This window comes from Siphateles boraxobius, unplaced genomic scaffold, assembly GCF_051911475.1.
Source record: "Siphateles boraxobius isolate OS27281-9 unplaced genomic scaffold, OSU_SipBor_1 65, whole genome shotgun sequence".
Classification (NCBI taxonomy): Eukaryota; Metazoa; Chordata; class Actinopteri; order Cypriniformes; family Leuciscidae; genus Siphateles; species Siphateles boraxobius.
The window spans coordinates 20596182-20614801 of NW_027509192.1; the positions used below are offsets into that span (position 1 = coordinate 20596182).

The 18620-nt window shown below is 39.8% G+C and overlaps 1 protein-coding gene across 2 annotated transcripts in view; it reads right to left on the reverse strand.

Annotated features, from left to right (window-relative positions):
• Nucleotides 1-1680: 1680 nt before the first annotated feature.
• LOC143721194 (anoctamin-9) overlaps nt 1681-18620 on the reverse strand; it is a 44566-nt gene continuing 27626 nt past the window's right edge. For both annotated transcript variants that reach the window (XM_077211445.1, XM_077211446.1), the window contains exons 9-24: nt 18367-18460; nt 14616-14676; nt 14454-14536; nt 12496-12600; nt 12216-12383; nt 9627-9663; nt 9387-9498; nt 8962-9019; nt 8744-8841; nt 8148-8344; nt 7594-7746; nt 3615-3762; nt 3406-3528; nt 3054-3147; nt 2830-2942; nt 1681-2120 (exon numbers count right to left, since the gene is read on the reverse strand). In XM_077211445.1, the coding sequence (XP_077067560.1) occupies nt 2018-2120; nt 2830-2942; nt 3054-3147; nt 3406-3528; nt 3615-3762; nt 7594-7746; nt 8148-8344; nt 8744-8841; nt 8962-9019; nt 9387-9498; nt 9627-9663; nt 12216-12383; nt 12496-12600; nt 14454-14536; nt 14616-14676; nt 18367-18460 (1747 nt within the window). In that variant the 3' untranslated portion in view covers nt 1681-2017. The remainder of the gene's footprint in view (nt 2121-2829; nt 2943-3053; nt 3148-3405; nt 3529-3614; nt 3763-7593; nt 7747-8147; nt 8345-8743; nt 8842-8961; nt 9020-9386; nt 9499-9626; nt 9664-12215; nt 12384-12495; nt 12601-14453; nt 14537-14615; nt 14677-18366; nt 18461-18620) is intronic.

Consider the following 18620-nt stretch of genomic DNA (forward strand, 5'->3'; position numbering starts at 1 on the left):
TGGTGGAGCCCCCGCTCGTGCTAGCTAGCGTCGACGGGGCGGGGTAGAGAGTGGAGCCCGGCCAGTCGTCCGATGCAGCGTCGATGGACAAGCTGTCATCCATTCACCCATCGTCCTGGGACGCGCCGAAAGTCACAAGGCCCACCGCTCTGCTAGAGGGGTGTGGGTCCGGCTGGGTGAACTGAACCGGCGGTGGGGAAGGCAAGAGCGGCGGTGAAGCACACGGAGACTGGCTCGGCGTGACGTCACTGAGCTCCGGTTCAGGAAGCCTCTGTGAGCGGCGCTTTTTCTTAGTGCGCGGCTCAAACAGAGGGGTGGCGGCGATGGGCTCGCTCACAGCGAAAGCGGCGAGGCGAGCCCGCAGTGCGGAGAGACCCAGGTCATCACATTCCGGGCATCCGCCCTTGGTCAAAGCAGCTTCTGCGTGGTCCCGGCCCAGGCAGCGAGCGCAGATGATGTGACGATCCCCGTCCGGGAGAAGGTCTCTGCACGACGCGCAGGAAGGCATTTGAAACAACGCCTCAGAAAATAGCTCTTTTACAAGTGTCGCGGGGCGAACAGATGTAAAGATACTTGCGTGTGTGGCACGCCGGATGGCTCAGTAGGATGGCGTTCGAAGGCGGCTGAAGGTGCCGACGTCCTCGTAGCAATCCCGCTGGTACGCTTTTCGACGGCGGCGAAAGCTTCAATAATCCGGAGGATCCAGCGAAGAAGGTGTTCGCTGAAGGAGATTAAATCTAAAGAACTCTCATGACGGGGCGCCCAATAAATAGCTCTTGGCCACGCCCATCTTGGCGGGCTCTGACGCGCGCGGGCGCGAAGCGCGCTCATTGGTCGCGCATTCAGAGTCGCCCGTCATTGGTTCGAGCAAGTTGCCGCAGCCAGCCAATGACCGAGCTTCCTTCGTTCATTGCTGTCAGCTGTGCAGCTGCAATGCGTTTTACATAAAGACTTCAATATTCTCTAGAAAAGGAGTTTTCCCATAGCGTAAGCTACTTACGCAATAGGAGAGACCTCTCGAAAGGGAACATAAATCGGCGCCTATGCCCTGGCAGGGGTTTTCAAAAATGTTCAGTTTCAGTGACCTGATACTGCGTTTCCCTGTAAACGAACGGCCGAACCGCGTAAAAAAAGTCACGGTTATAAAAATACCTGTGTCCGTGTGGACAAGGCCTTAGTCTGGCTGTTTGATGAGAAATAGATTCAATGTAGTTGCAATAAACTCTGTAATAATCTATGCAACTGTGCACGGCTTGATCTCTTGTTGACCAATCAGCGGAAAGGGGCGTTTCATTCCCACCCATGTATTTGCACGTTTCTTCATTTTGGTTTAATTGTTTTTCCATTTGGCGGATTAGGACAAAGTGTGATGAAAACAAAGATAAAAATATGAAAAAACGACGCAAGATTTCTTTATTTCTGTTCATGGGAAAAATCGAATTAGGAAAACTTTTAAAATTATGACAAAGGAGAAAAATCTTTTTAGAAAATGTATTACTATCATTTCATCTGTTTCAAATTTTACACTGCTGATCAAATAAAAATTCTCCAACAATGGCATTGCTGTACAACTGTCATGGCATATATTTTTCAAATTAGTCTATAAGGTTGTATTCATTTATTTGTGTTCCTTATCCATTTAGTGCAAATGTTGGTGGAATCAATTCTGAGGTCAAGACATCAATTTTATTAATTTTATTCAATTACATTTTGACAGAAACAGAAACCACAGCACTTTCATTGGCTCTATTTTTATACAGTATTTCACAAAATAACTGAATTATATAACCATGCCATTTATCATGAGTATAAGAGGTCACATATTTGTTTTATATATACATCTTATAAAATGCAACTAATGGGTTTCCATGCTGAAAAATACAAAATTATATACAATTCATGCAACTGTATCAATGCTTACCAAGACATATACACTCATCCAGCCAAATATTCCAATCTTGAGATTACATAAAAATAAGATTTTTATGTGGGGGCACCTTGTTTTAGCTCATTTGTCTCACATACTATTTAGTTTGTTTGCCTTTTTCTGTTTAGATGTTCTTTTTACATTACCATTCTCATTTAGTTTGGTCAAAGTGTCCTGTTGTGCTCTTTTAACTCTAGAAAAAAGAATAGTATTTTAATTAGAGAAATAAATAAATAACATGAGCCAACACACATATATATATATACATTTTTAAAGTTCACTTCACATTATTTATGCACATTAAGAATACTCTCTCTCTCTTTATATATACTGTATATTAAGTGCAGATATTTCATGTCTTTTAGCTCAAGCACAGCTGGTGCAACTAATGAAGCCCTTGATTAGTTCCACCAGGTGTATTTGAGACAACATCTGTTTTGCAGATTTGTGCTGTTGTGAGGGATTCTATTCAGGGGGTTGAATAATTTTGAGACAGCAGAAGTCATTAAAAGTGGCATTTTCAGTTGAATTTGGGAAACAAACTTGAAACATTTGTTGCGTTCAGCTATTTCAATTCCTTTTGTATGATTTGTTCAGTGCAAACAGCTGAAAGTCTGTAAATTTTGCCAATAACCCTGATTTGCAGTGGTTGAATAATTTTGATTACGACTGTTTTTTTTTTTTTCAGGTGACTGACATCCTGCCTCACTTTCCAATACATTGCAATGAATGAAATCCAGTAACGCCCTACATTTTTTAAACATGAACAGCACAATAATCATTAACACTTGATCATGTTTAACCATAATCATTGAGACTCTTAAACCAAAAAACCCTGGCTAAAATCAAATGTATAGATTGTATTTTATTAAAATGTTATTTTATTGGATCTTGTTACTGACCTCAATTCTTCTTTCAGCCTTCTGAGTTTATCATACAGTCTTTCGTTTCTCACATCCAGGGGGGAAGTAGGGACAAACCAGCTTGCTACACACTTAAAGATCACAACTACATGCTGGTCACAGAGAGAGATATCAAAATACTGAGTGAGATATACAATTCATTATTATTATTAGTGTAATTACTGTGTATCTGGAATCGTGTTCTTTTTTATGTATCAGATTACCTCAAACAGAATGATAAAGACTAATCGTGCAGCCAGAATGACCCAAAACTGATTAGTTAAACTATAGTCTTCATTACTTCTGTAGTCTCTATAGCTGAAAATAAACAGTACAGTAAATAAAAATTACATAAACAGGAGGTTTGATTATGACCATAATTACTATACTATAGTCATCATTACTTCTGTAGTCTCTATAGCTGAAAAAAACAGTATACTACTAAGAACCACCAACTTAAACAGGACTGGTTTGTCTAATGGACAAATAAAATTATCTTGGTTGCTTGAGTGTTATGAGAGGTTGGTAAGTCTAAGTCCCTAAGGTGTTTAGGATAGATATATAGATAGATATTACCTGCAGTGTGTCACATTTATGCCACTGTAAGTGACCATCTGATGATGTGTGAAATCTTCACTAACTCTCTTATCACTTATATTAGCAATGGAAAGTGTGTTGTTTATGTATCCAACCATACAACTGAAAGTAAACAAAGATTGAAAGACACATTTGTGTTGCTGCAAATATGTTGATTAACCAGATGTGAAATATCAAGTCCAACTCACTCAATTCCTGTAGCACTGCCGTTCGCACAAGGCCCATAGTAGTACTTGTAAACCAGACGAGGAATGAAATCAGAGGATATACCAATGACCAGTCCATTAGCAATGACCGCAAGCACACTAATTGCCTCCAGCACTTCTGTCCAAACACCTGAAATGAGAAAAAAAGTTGTCTTTTTTATACATTGTTTGAGGTCCACATATTTTTTCATGATCATTTACAATCCTCTATTTTTATTGCCATCTTTTATTGTCAAGTTTCTTTGCAAAGCTGCATTATTTTGGGACAGATTCATAAAATAATCTGCACAGAAATGTGCTACTCAAACTGTTAAAACAAGACTGAAATGATGAGGGTGTTCAGTTGCTTCAGAAGGATATTCAGAGTTGTAGGCAATAAACAAAGCCACATTTTACCCTCATCGATAATTGTTGTAATATTTAGGAATAACTATTGTATTTCCTCACAGTGACTGGAGCTCAGGACGTTTCTTTCAGACAACACGTCAATTTTAGTTTGTTTATATAAAGGGTTTATAGGAAGTTTTGAGTTCCCTTTCGAGAGAACTCACGCTGTGTCGAGAATCTCTTGCAATCTCTTCAGCGTGACGCGTCTGAAGCCTGTATGGAACTAGTCCAATCTCAATTGGTGTTGCATCATTACGTCACTCGTGACGTCGCATGTGACGGTGATGCGGAAGCTATAAAAGGATGCCGAATCACAACAGCGTCAGCTTTCTGATCTTCAACAAGTTTTCTGTGTGACTGTATTGTCTTATTTGGTGTTGTCTGTCTAATCACTCACTCTTATATTAATATGGTGAATAAAGAGAAACAATTCAGACAGTGCATCCCCTTGCCCGCGCTATTTGAGCGAGGGACACACACACTTGCTCTGTGTTGTTTGTCTGGGAGTAGAGCATGCACGGGCAGCGCTCGAGGGCGCTGTCTGTGCAAACTGTGATCTGCTGTCACTGAGAACGATACGCTTCTGCCTGAGCCTGTTCGATGAATCAGGCCAGGCTCGTGCTCCCTGTGGGTCAGGTGGCGTCTGCACACATGGGGATCGCAAATGGAGCTGGTTGAAAAGCCCATTCTGCAGCTTCTTCTGCCCGTCATGAGGACCCGATGCTCGAATTATCTGGCACCAAGGAGTAAGATATTTTGAGCATCGAGGCAGGAGACTATGAGGATTCGCCACCCAATTCTCCTGCCTTCGAGGAGATGCAGGAGGTTTTGACAAGGGCAGTGGCCAATTCAAACCTCGACTGGCCAGCAGAGAAGCAGGAAGCGTTGAGAAAAAGCAAGTTAGATGAATGCTTCCTGCAAGCCCGGTCATAGCCTTTGAGCCAAAGCAGTGTTAATTTTGGCAGCCATTTTCAATTAAGTCTTAGTCTTCATTAAAGTCTGTCACGTCTATTGCGATCTCAAAATTCCGGCCAGTTGATAATACCTAGAATATCAAAATCCACTGCTGGCGGTAGATCCTTTTCTTATTTAGCACCAAAACTTTTGAACAGTCTTCCTAACATTGTCCGGGAAGCAGACACACTCTGTCAATTCAAATCTAGACTAAAAACACATCTCTTTGACCTATCATACACATAACAAATTATAGACTTCTATAATTCAATGTTAGGCTGCATAGATTAGGTCAGCTGGAACCGGGAAAACTTCCCATAAATCCTAATTTACAACCCCAAATCAGAGAAAGTTGGGACATTTTGTAAAATGCAATAAAATCAAGAATCTGTTATTTGTTCATTCTTTTTAACCTTTTTTTAACTGACAAAAGTACAAAGAAAAGTTTTCCAATGTTTTCACTGGCCAACATAATTGTATTTTGTATAATTATATACAAAACAAATTTTGATTTTGATGGCTGCAACACACCCCAAAAAAGTTGGGACAGAGACATGTTTACCACTGTGTCACATCACCTTTCCTTTTAATTACACTTTTTAATCATTTGGGAGTTGAGGATAATTGTTTGAGTTTTGCTAGTGGAATATTTGCCCAATCTTGTCTGATACAAGACAGCCGCTGAACAGTCTGTGGTCATCGCTGATTCTCCTTTTCATGATGAGTCATACATTTTCCATAAGAGACATATCTGGACTGCAGTAAACAGGCAGGCACATCCCTTCTATGGTGCAGAGTGTCTAGAAACCACTCAGTTGTAGCATGTGCAGAATGAGGCCTGACATTGTCTTGCTTCCCAGAAAAGATGTCATCTTGATAGCAGTTTATGTCTCTGTACAATCCAGCGCGGAAGCGATAAAAAAATCTGTATTATACATTTTTCGGGGCTTGTACCTTGGAACCTGTTTCATGTTTTGCGTTGTCGAGCCACCAGTCACTGTTTTGGGCAAATGAGCAGCCCGATTAAGAGTTTTCTGTTATAATGGTGTCGTGTTGGCGGCCCCTAAGTTAATAACTAATGATTGTTGCGACGTAAGTGAATCAATCAAAACTAACTTTAGCTAGACAATAACTTTATTCAAACTTTAACCCGAATATGGTTTCAGACATAATAGCTTTCCTAGCAGGCCCTCCATGGCAAATCCCCATTAGGAGGGACTTTCTGTCTCAGGCCGGGGGCAAAATATATCACCCTCGGCCGGAGCTGTGGAAGCTGTGGGTCTGGCCCCTGAGGGGAACCAACTCATAAATGCTGGTCTCTCAACTGAGGTTGCTGAGACCACCTGAAACTCTAGAGCCCCCTCCACAAGGAAACTGTATGCATTAAAATGGAATGTATTCATTTTATGGTGCAGAGAAGTTGGACCCAGTTAACTGCCCAGTGGCTTCAATGCTGGAGTTCCTCCAGAGTCGCTTCTCTGACGGGCTCTCCCCGTCCACGCTTAAGGTCTATGTGGCGGCCATAACTACCTTCCACACGCCTCTAGGGGTGAGCACTTTGGGGAGACGCCCACCTATAGTACGTTTCCTTCGTGGAGCTAGGAGGATGAGGCCTGTCATCCAGACCAGGGTCCCCACGTGGGACCTGGCAGTGGTTCTTGAAGGGTTATCCCTGGCACCCTTCGAACCTTTGGACGAGGTGTCCGAGAAATATGTAACCCTGAAGGTAGCCTTCCTGCTAGCTATCACTAAAGCTAAATCTGTTATGCCCGGTCCGAGCTCTGGAGGACTATGTACACAGGTCCTTGGGCTGGAGGAAGTCAGATCAGCTGCTTGTGTGTTTTGGGTCACCTAAGAATGGTTCCCCTGCCTCGAAACAAAATATTAGCTGATGAATAATAAAGGCACTTTCTTCAGCTTACGAGGTGCGCAGATATGCCTTCGCCTCTCCAGATAAGAGCCCACTCAACTATAGGAGTGGCATTCTCTAAAGCCCTGCAAGAAGGGTCTCCCTTTAAGAGGTCTGTGATGCTGCGGCTGGGCCTCCCCACACACCTAAATAAAACATTATAGTTTGGATTTGCCCTCTATACTGGGTTCACAAGTTCTCTAGTCTTGAGTGTGCCAGATTGCTTCACACCAGGGTGGGTACTAGTCAGTGTGGCGCAGTGGGCATTTCGTTCCCCAATTTTGTCGATTCTCGACGCACCGCGAGTTCCCTCGAAAGGGCTTACGACTGTAACCGATGCTGCGTCTATCGGCCACACTTCCTGTGGTCCTGAGAACGACTTGCTTCGACATATCAGAAGCTGACGCTGTTGTAATCCGGCGTCCTTTTATAGCTTCCGCATCACCGTCACATGCGGCGTCACCAGTGACGTAATGACACAACACCAATCGAGATTGGACTAGTTCCATACAGGCTTCAGAGGCGTCATGCTGAAGGTGTTCCCCAATGTGTTGATTACTGACGCAGCGTCTCGTGATAACAGTCGTAACCTGAGTTACCGTTCTGCTAGTTACAGTATGTTCACATAGTTCCATAAGCTATTTGATATCAAATGATTTCTCATGATATGAATATTCTGTTTATAATGGCATGAGCCTTTTTTCCCCTCACCAATATCGTTGGCCTTTGTTGGTACAAGTCTGCGTTCCAGGCTGACCATCTTAATGGCATCCAATCGGATCTCAATAATGTTGTTTAGAAGAGCCAACAATGGAGCCAAAGGAAAGGCTGCTACGAAGATAGTAGTAAAACTGAACTGCATCACTGGGAAGGTAAAACAAACAAAAAATGCTAATTTTAGACATCTGTGTTTCAAAGAAAAAATACATTTTCTGTTTGCTTATGCAAAACTTGCTGCAACAATGCTCAGGTGTAGTAGGAGGCTACCAGGCTGTTACTATGTGATTGCTAGGGCGTGCTAAGTGGTTATTAGTATTTTACTATGTGTTGGGTTTACTACTGGCCCAAATCAAAGAAGTCTACTCCAAGTCTCTATGGTATGAGATCTCAATAATGATAAAATGTGTAGGACGAGTTACTGACCAAAATTTTATACTTATAGTTAGGGATTTTAGTTATATCCCTAATTATAAAAATGAACAATAGTAGTAACCGCGCACACAAAATGACGATTACATCTTCAAGCATATTTTCAAGATCTGTACCCATTTCCAAGAACTCATTAAAGAGGCTGAAGCTATCAGTTTTAATCAGGCCATAGTTTCTGTGTAGGTCTTCGAGTTTGCAGTTTTCACAGAGTTCGGATCCTTCCTTGGCGCTCATACACTCCTTCTTATAGCATTTGGCACATCTTCTCCGCAGCTTCTGGGTCTTTTTCCTGTTCAACCACCTTCTAAACCAGCTGTATGAGGGTTAGAGGGTATAAATAGGTGTTTGTTATCTCTTATACATTTACTGTATGTTATACAAAGTACATGAAGCAGTGTAAAATAGGGATCAGGATTATAAGAAATGTAATGATTCTGGTTCCTTAACTATTATTTTTAATACTTGACGAAGAAATGGTCCTAACTACATACTAGCATATGACTGAAATACTACTTTCTGTAACATTTTAAGTCAACATAGAACACACAACAGAGAAAACGTGTAGTAGCAGAATCTTACGTCATAAAAATGTTTGGTTGTCAGTATTTTATAAAACATGGAACTGGTTCTGAAAAAGATCTTGATTTCTAACACCAGTGTTAAATGATAAAAAGCACAGACCACACAAAGACAATAAAAATGTTCCACTTACGGACCAGAATATTCAAAGATATTGTTGAAGGTCTGTTTAAGTACCATGATAATAGACATCTGAATGAACAAATCTGTGAGACAGCCACTTGGGTGACACTGAATTGAACAGAATGTAATATTGGATTAAAATTAGAGTAAACAAATAAGTTAAAAATAAAATAAAGTAGAGCACTGTTTATTTATAGCACACTGTAGAGAAAATTATAATTGCCACACCTCCTCCAGTCTCCATCTGCCAGATATTCTTGTATATCCTCCAGGGTGACCATTAATTCTAAAAAAATATATATATATATATATATTTTAAGTGTATTACTTTTTTGTTATTGCTTACAGTACATTTTTATTGCAGTAAAATTTTCATTGGAGGAAATGAGTTGTGCCCTGGTAAAAACACCTCTCAACTGCACTGTACAATATAACCAATCGGTAAAAGAATATGACAAGGCTACACAAAACTAATACTGACAAATTCATGAATAATGTATTGTATCTGACAAAGGCTGATATTAATTTTACAAATAAATTCATAAGTAGTATAACAATGGGATTACTCTGCAAACAGAGCAATTCATTTATAGTAATTAGTATAATATAATAGAAAATTCAATATAATAGAAACTATTAACTGTCAAGGCTACCTTCCCAGAAAGAACGCTGTGTACATGAGAGAGGAGAACATTGTAAAGAACTGGAATATGAACATCTTCACTGTAAAACTCCTTTCAATGGCAGAATGGGAGTGCTTATTCTCTGCAAGCAACAACAACAACAACAACAACAAAAAAACAGTATAGTCTTGAGAAGTGTTTTATATCAAACAAATATGATTAACAATAAAAATGTCTAACAATAAAAGCCACAAACCGTGTTTCACTGACCTATTTCACTCAGCTTCATAGCTACTGTGAAATTTACCTGAATGAAATAATTACATGGTTACAACTGTTATCATAAGCCAAAAAAGAAATAAGCTCTGTTCCAAATTGTATTGCATTACAAGCAACTCGATTCAAAGGCTGATTCACCTAAACTGATTCACTGAGTTCACCTAAAAATCTTGTGGTTACGGCGCTAAGGATGTCCTTCGATGTCAACAAACTTGGTTCTCACGAGAACTAATATTCTCACCGGAGTGTTCCACCACATACGCTGGATCTCCAGTCTCTCGTGAACGCGCGTACGTTAGCGCTTTTGACTTAAGTCGAATCCGTATGTTCGTTTGGACAGGAAGCTAGTTTTTTTTTACTTTATAAAGTTTTAAATATGAATATTTTCCTTACACAAACTCATCATTTTGCTTCAGAGGGCATTTATTAACCCCCGGAGCCGTGTGGAGTTCTCTTTTGATGGATGGATGCACTTTTTTGAGCTTAAAACATGATTGCAATCTACAACTTTTTGAATTTGAAGATCAAGGTAAATTGTACTTAATTTGTTTTCCGTGAAACGTAAGTATCTTCTGTTGCTTCTGAAGGACAGAACTAATGAATATATATATATATATATATATATTTAAACAAACTAAGACAAATTTGGACATCTTCAACCTGTTCAAGTTTTTTTGGACCATAAAGAAAGCTTTTTTCATGTTTCCACCTCACTTCAACAGTTTCCTCCGCATGCTAGTAAGTGTCAAAGAGGTCTTGTATTTAGAACAAGAAGTACAATCTCTTTTGGACAATGGGGCCATAAAAAAGGTTACCTTAGAGTCTGGTTCACCACCAAGGTATGGTTCTCGCTCACTTAAAGTGCCTAGTTGTGAACCTCAAGAAAAGTGTGCTTTCCCAAAAACAGAAGACAATGATTTTAGGAGTAGAATGGGATTCAACCAGGCAGGCGACTTTATCTCCTTCTTTGTGGAGTTGATCCTTGCTTGTGTTGGCAATATCAGGCTGGGCCAGGGTACTCCTGTCAGCCTATTCCAAAGGTTTCTGGCTCTTATGGCAACAGCAGCCCGGGTTATTCCATTATGCGTGCTCCATTTGAGACCACTTTAAAGGTGGTTTTCACCTTCGATGGCCCCCTCTGCAAGTCATAAGGGTTACGTACAAGTGTCTTACCCTTCTGCTATGGAGACAGCACCGTTATTTAACTCAAGGTGTCTCACTCGGTGTGTTCCATCAGAAAAACATTTCAATGGATGACTCTATTACAGGCTGGGTTGCGGTCTTCGAATACAGCCAAGTACAAACAACCCTTATTTAGGACAGTCCATATTCTGGTATATCGCAACACGGGAGCAGACATCATTTTTAGGCAGGACCTGAGGCCCACATAATGGAGGCCCACAGAATGGAGACTAAAGCCACAGGTGGTAGAGTTAATGTAACAGAAATTTGGCCAAGCATAAGTCGACCTGTATGCTTTAACTGAGTTGACACACTGTCCCTTTTGGTTCTCCCTCACACCTCTAGCACCTTTGGGGCTGGATGCTAAGGTGAAAACATAGCCGAGGCTGCGTCTTTATGCATTTCCCCCGATAGCTCTGCTCTCGAGAGTTCTAGCGAGGCTATGGGAGGATGGAGTACGTCTGTTGCTTGTACCTCTGTTTTGGCCAGCCAGAATATGGATCTCGGACCTAGAATGTCTCTTGAAAGGCTCTCCTTGGGAGATTCAGACCAGGTGCGAACTTCTGTCTCAGGTGTGGGGCGCAATTTGGCAGCCCCAACCTGAGATACGGAAACTCTGGTTTGGGCCCCGGAGGGGAACCCACTCATAGAACTTGGTCTCTCAACCAATGTTGTAGAGACCATTCTAAAAGCTAGAGCTCCCTCAACAAAGAAAACAATCAGTGGACAAGTCTACACCAGTCCCTTAGTGGTACAATGATATTAAATTTCTATTTTTGATTTACATGCGTACACTTTCTTGATAAATGGTTTTTAATATGTTCTCTTGATGATTTAAAAATATATATATATATACCAGTTGGCGACACGCCACTTTTAAGTAGAAGGCAGAAAGATTAGGAATTAAGTGTGGCAGGCGAAAGGAGAATGGACTAATAAAAAGATTGGTAAGTACAATGTACCCAAATCTACGCTCATTGGTTAAATAGGTTGGGAGAAACTCTATAAAATAGAGAGTTGCGAATTAGATTGTTGGATGTTCAGTTGTCATCTCGGCTTGGGCATCTTGGACTGGACCAATAATGTCTGATCTTTGGGATCTAGAACTGTTTTACTTTTTTTAGTTTTTTTGCAGAGTAAAGACTTTTTCCAAAACAACATTCATAAGATTCTACAGTTTGGATCTGGATTCAACCCCAAGGTCTTTGGGTTAATTCATTCTTTCTTTGCTCACAAACCTGCGCTAAGCATTTATTTTTCACAGATTTGTTGGGCAAGCATTTTTCAGTATGGCTAGTTGGTATGCTGTTCCCATAGCGTCAACTCCTGATGCCAAGTGGAGTTCCTTTGAACTCCCTCTGAGAAGGGAAAGAAATGCTGCTTCTTTGTAGAGCTTACCCGAGTCATAACAGTTATGGTGATGAAGTGAAGCACAGCTCCGAGCATCAGGGCAACTGTTTGGGAATTCTCAATAATGACCGGCCAAGAACTGTTTTCGGCCAACAGTACAGTAGCAATCACTCGAAACACAACCAGGACATGGGTCAAACCAATGATGATCAGCATCTGATAATACATAAACCACAGACACCAACAAAGAGCGTTAGCCATACATATATGAATTTTAAAATAAAATATGAGTAAATGCATCTTCGCAAAATCAATATGGGTTTCTTACCATGAGTGTGGCTAAAACCATTACTATAGTGGACCGTAGATAAGAGTGCATGTGCATCTTGGCTTTACAGTGTGCATTATTTACAATCTCCAGAATCAACTCCTCCTGCATGGTACAAGTGCATACCAAATTACATGTTATACCCATCCACCCTAAGCTTTTTATATTTGTAGTTCTTCACCATGGTGTAACAATGATGCAGTTTTTTTGAGTAACACTGAAAGTAGTGGCATTGCAGCAGTGGATGTGCATCAAAAACAGGGAAACATATGGTTGCAATTGATTTTTAGAGTTTACAGGAATAGAGAGTGACTAATTGTATTTTAAAATTGTACTTTACACCAGTCATTAATTATTTGACCCTCTTACATTTTTTTCTAGAAAAATATTATTTTAATCTGAAAGTTGCTATTGCCCTTAAAGGGTTAGTTCACCCAAAAATGAAAATTAAGTCATTAATTACTCACCCCCATGCTGTACCAACCCCGTAAGACCTTAGTTCAACTTCGGAACACAAATGAAGATATTTGTGATTAAATCTGAGAGGTGGATCACTGCTACATAGGCTGCCTGAGGGAATGAAACTTGACGGCCCAGAAAGTCATTAAAGAACATGTTTAAATATTCCATGTGCCTACAGTGGCTCAACTATAAGTTTATCAAGCGACGAGAATACTTTTTTTCCGAAAAAAACCACATAAATAACGACTTTATTCGACGTTCCTTTTCTTCCTTGTGGGCCTGAGACGAGAGTTCAAGAGATTTCCACGACGCATGCGCGAGAACTGAACAAGAAGTATTAGAAGAAGAACGTCCTCTTCTCAGTTCTCGCGCATGCGTCGTGGAAATCTCTTGAACTCTCGTCTCAGGCCCACAAGGAAGAAAAGGAATAGTCGAATAAAGTCGTTATTTATGTTTTTTTTTTCTCAGAAAAAAGTAGTCTCGTCGCTTGATAAACTTATAGTTGAGCCACTGTAGGCACATGGAATATTTAAACATGTTCTTTAATGACTTTCTGGGCCGTCAAGTTTCATTCCCTCAGGCAGCCTATGTAGCAGTGATCCACCTCTCAGATTTAATCAAAAATATCTTCATTTGTGTTCCGAAGATGAACGGGGTTGGATCTCTTGGTGCAGCATGTGGGTGAGTAATTAATGACTTAATTTTCATTTTTGGGTGAACTAACCCTTTAAATAGCTTTAAAGGGGTAGTTCACTCAAAAACTAGCCCATGATTTACTAACCCTCAAGCCATAGGTGTATATGACATTCTTCTAAATTGGAGTTATATTAAAAATGTTCTGGCTCTTGTAAGATGCGTTCGTGTAAGGAAAATATCCATATTTAAAACTTTATCGACTAAAATAACTAGCTTCCAGCAGACGGCCCTACGCATCGATTTAAGGCGAAAGAGTAACCTTTGACCTGACGCATGACGCATTGATGAACGCGGAAGCGCAGAGGGTAAAGAAAAACAAAACACAATTCACGAATTAGAAGTCTAAAACAAGATTTTTTTTGAGAGAAACGGGAGTTTGAGTTTGATGCCCAGCGCTATTTGTTTGAACCGCGAGAGGCGTCAAAGCTGACGCTACTCCTACCTCCTACTTCATACATCATCAAGCTTCTTATCAAACTCTTTTTGCGTAAGTTGACTTGCGTAGGCCGTCTGCCAGAAGCTAGTTATTTTAGTCGATAAAGTTTTAAATATGGATATCTTTCTTACACGAATGCATCACTTTACTTCAGAAGGCAATTAACCAATTTTTGGGTTAACTATCCCTTTAATGTAGTTTAATATGTTTTATTAGTGTAGCCAGATGCTTTTTCGATTGGGTAGCTTGACCGTATTATTTAAAGTTATCAGTACTTTGTAGCTCGTATAAAATTCCCAGTCACTAACTCAAAGGTCTAATGCTGTATGATGTATTTTTGTTAGAGATAGTTACTTTGTAATACCTCTTCCTCACACCAGTCAAAGACCTTCCATGCGCACACGTAAGACGATCTGTGACGCTTCCAAAACTCCAGAAACACAGTGGCTGTGAAGAAGGCAATAACATCTGTCATAACATTGAATCAACCCAACTTTAATGAGGTTAGAGCTGTTGTTGAACTTACCCCACACAGCCATGAACATGGCGAATGCTACTGTTCCCTCATTATCAAACAGAAGGCTCACCTGCACATGTGACCCAAAAGACAGTGTCAGAACAAATTAAAACATTTTAACCTTTATTTTAAAAAAGGCCCCAGCTAATAGAGAACATTCTCAGAAATGTGCCCAATTTTCTGGAAAGCTTCTCTGAAAGTTTTGAACAAACGATCTACCATTAATGATAATCAAATTTTTGTATAAATTTATCTGGTCTGTAATAACATTCTCAAAATTTTAGCTTTTATTTGGATGTTTGTCTAATGTATTTTAAACGTTACTTACTATTTGTTTCAGAATGCTCAGAGAAACTAACATTCATTTTTATTCTTAATGTTTTCCCTAATGTTTGCATAAACAAAAAAAAACTAAGAGAAAATTTATAGAAGATTCTGAAATAATTTCCATTAATTTGTTGCCAGATTGCACGCACTATGCTCGAATACACTGCAGACTCACTCTTGCTCGTATCCAAGGTAAATCTTCATCCCTTACGTGTGTTTTATTTAACTAAATACATCATAATCGGCTAAAATGCATGCGCAGGATACTTTATTTCCCGAACAAGTGCGCACCCGAGTCCTAGTTGCTTTCACATACACGCGAACCGCAGCACGGTTTGGGAGCAACCGAACTCAGACCAACTCCTCCACGTAGTCTCGGGTTCGATACCCCAGTGGCACCCGGGTCCCATGATAGCGTTCACATTAGCGATTTTTCATGCGAACCGTGCCCCGTTCCGAACTAAACTGCCAATGTGAAAGCCCCCTAAGGGTGCTCTAACACTGGCAGTTTATTTAGTATTATATATATATAGTATTATTTAGTATATATAGTATTATTATTATATAGTATTATTTAAATATTTAGTATTTAGTTAAATTAAACACATGTAAGGGATGATAGTGTTGATGATTTACCTTGGCTATGTGCAAGAGTGAGCTTGTAGTGTATTCGCACATAGCACATGGAATCAGGGAAACAAATTAATGGAAATCCACTGTCTCCTCAAAAGAGTACGTTTGCAAGCAGCAGAAAAACACCTTATGCGATGACATAAGATACACGCAAACGCCCTAGGGTTGGATAGAATTGACCTATGGCTAACCCACGCCCCCTCCACTCACTCGGACAAACAGTCAACATTCGGTGACAGGCGCTATGGCAGCTGTCACAGTAGATGCGGATGCGGATCCTTTGGGCAAGTGTGAATACAGCAATAACACTCGGGTGTGGAGCAAACAACTAAACCGAGACCCAGCTGAAGAGGTGGTCTTGGTCCGGTTCCAGCTGGACTCTGCTACGGTTTGAATTACTGTCCAATGAATGGATGACCTTAGCACACGTGTGTTTTTGTTTACAAATTTTGGTTCACTTGCAAAAAGGACAGTGTGAAAGTGAACCATACCATACAAAAAAATCTACACTATATTTGGTCTGGACCAAAAGCAAGTGAACTTGTGGACTTTCCTGGTGTGAATACATATAGGGATGTCGAAATTAATCGTTTCTACGATGCATCGCAATGCAGACGAGGACGATTCGGTATCGGTTCAGTACAGTGCTTTAAGTGGGCCGGTACGCGCCGGTACTCAGTACCGCCACTTCCAAATATAGCTCTTGAGCGTACCGCCACCTCTCCGTGCGCCCAGAACGTGCTTTTAGCGTACCGGTACGCTCATTTGCACATCTGTTTTAATCCTTTGGCTGCGCTGTCGCTTTTCAGAGTGCCCTTCACAATGCACGCTTCGTAATTTGTCCCACCGAGAGCAGAGACTACATTACCCATACACCCTTGAGTTTTACAAGTGAAAAGAGCATGCGTCGCTTTTGCCGCTGTCAGTAGCTACGTTTACATGGACACAATCGGAATGAAATCAATAGCTACGATTGATGAATCTGAACAAGGTGTTTACATGAATGATAAATAAAGTAATAGGGTTGATGTGCGCGTTTATATGTCACAAGTTTCAAATCGGATCTGATTTTTTGTCATGTACAAACTGCACGAATATACAGAGTTTCCCGCTGTTCGCGCCTAAATATTCTCCTCTATTGGTTCTTTATTTGTTTTAAACAGCAGACGTAATAATTCGTCTCTGGTCATAATTTAGAGCATATTAACCGTTTTGCCATGCTGATCACAAGTAAAAATGCCCCTCCCCGCGGCCAAAACCAGGCGTCTGTGGATGAGAATCCACAACAAGGACTAGTGGGACGTTGTCCTGCTTCACTTCACATACGCGCGAGTAAAATGAGAATTTTAGAATGACGGGAAGCTTATTAATATGACACTTTATTCAACAGGAAAAACAGCTCGTTCCGCGCGTTATACTCATTATGTTTATTTAACGTCATTGCACATGTGCAGTCCTTTCAGTTTCGGTTTTCAATCAAGTGTTTACATGTTCTCTCGATCGGATTACATAAGGGATAAACCACCCCTTTCAATCCGATCGAAATGTCATTCGGATCGAGCTCAATCTAATCGATTAAGGTGTTTACGTGAGGGTTTTTTAGTCCGATCGAGCCGTCAATCCGATTATAAGTGTCCATGTGTCAATCATGGTGTCAACTCAACGTGGTCCGGAGAGGGTGTGTGAAACGGGTAAAGAAATGAATGAACCATAGCAAGACTCATGTTTATGTTCTACTGTTCTATGGTTATTATGTTATAATGTTTTATAATTTATTTTATGTAGCCTACATTTTGTTCAAAATGTTTTCAATACCCTTTTGCACATTTTATTTATGTTCAGTAGCTCTTTCTAGCTCAAGCAAGTCCACAATTAAATTATTTTTTATAAGGTCGTCTGTTGACTGTAAAACTGTAGGAATTTTGGGTTTTCATGAGCTGTATGCCAAAATCATCAGTATTAAAACAATTAAAGACCTGAAATATTTCAGTTGGTGTGCAATGAATCTAAAATATATGTAAGTTTAATTTTTATCATTACATTATGGAAAATAATGAACTTTATCACAATATGCTAATTTTTTGAGAAGGACCTGTATATATATATATATATATATATATATATATATATATATATATATATATATATATATTTAATAATTTAATAATTTAATATTAAAAGTTCTGCTTTTAAATGAACATTTCTTTAAAACAAAATTGATTTGACAGAATTACATTTTCTTAATGGCATAAACAGGCTTTACTCCCTTTAAACTTAAACTGGAATGTCACTGTTTTTGTCACTGAGACTTCCCGAACAGGTGAACACGCATACACCACTTTTGAAGTAAAATTGAAAATTGAGGATGCAGTGCATCGTAATACATCATGATATCGAATTGAACTGAATCGATGACATGATAATCGGAATAGAACGCAACTGTGAGACATAAGAACCCTTTTTTTAACTAAAATTGATTTTTTAAAAAGGCTGGAATACAATACACAATTTTTGCTCGATTTTTGGCCCGATTTGCTGTCTAGATAATTGAAGATTATTGTTTTCTGTAGTAGTCTTAAGGCTGGAATACACTACAGGACTTTTAAAATCTGATCACATTAGGCATCTAGCCTAACATTTTTACTGAATCATTAAAATATGATATGAGTTATCTAAAGGGCCTTGAGTGCTTCTTATAAGTGGGTGACTGAATCATAATATAGTGCATATGTGTGTATATGTAAAAAAACAAAGTAAGTGACTTGTCAGTGCACAATTGTCTGCATAAAAAATACAGTACCTTTGCATACATGCAGGTGTCGGAAAGCTCCCACACTTTGCAACTTATATCGCACAGAGGGCACATAATAACGTTTGACTGGCACACCTCTTGTCTGCGTACAAACACACAAGCACACACACAGGTGGATTTTGGTTCAGAACCCTTATTTTACATTAGACAGCAAGTGGTGACCTTACAGAGTACCATAAATGTTTATCGAACAACAAAGATTTATTTGAAAATCAAACATTGAAGTTTCTTTAATATTAGGT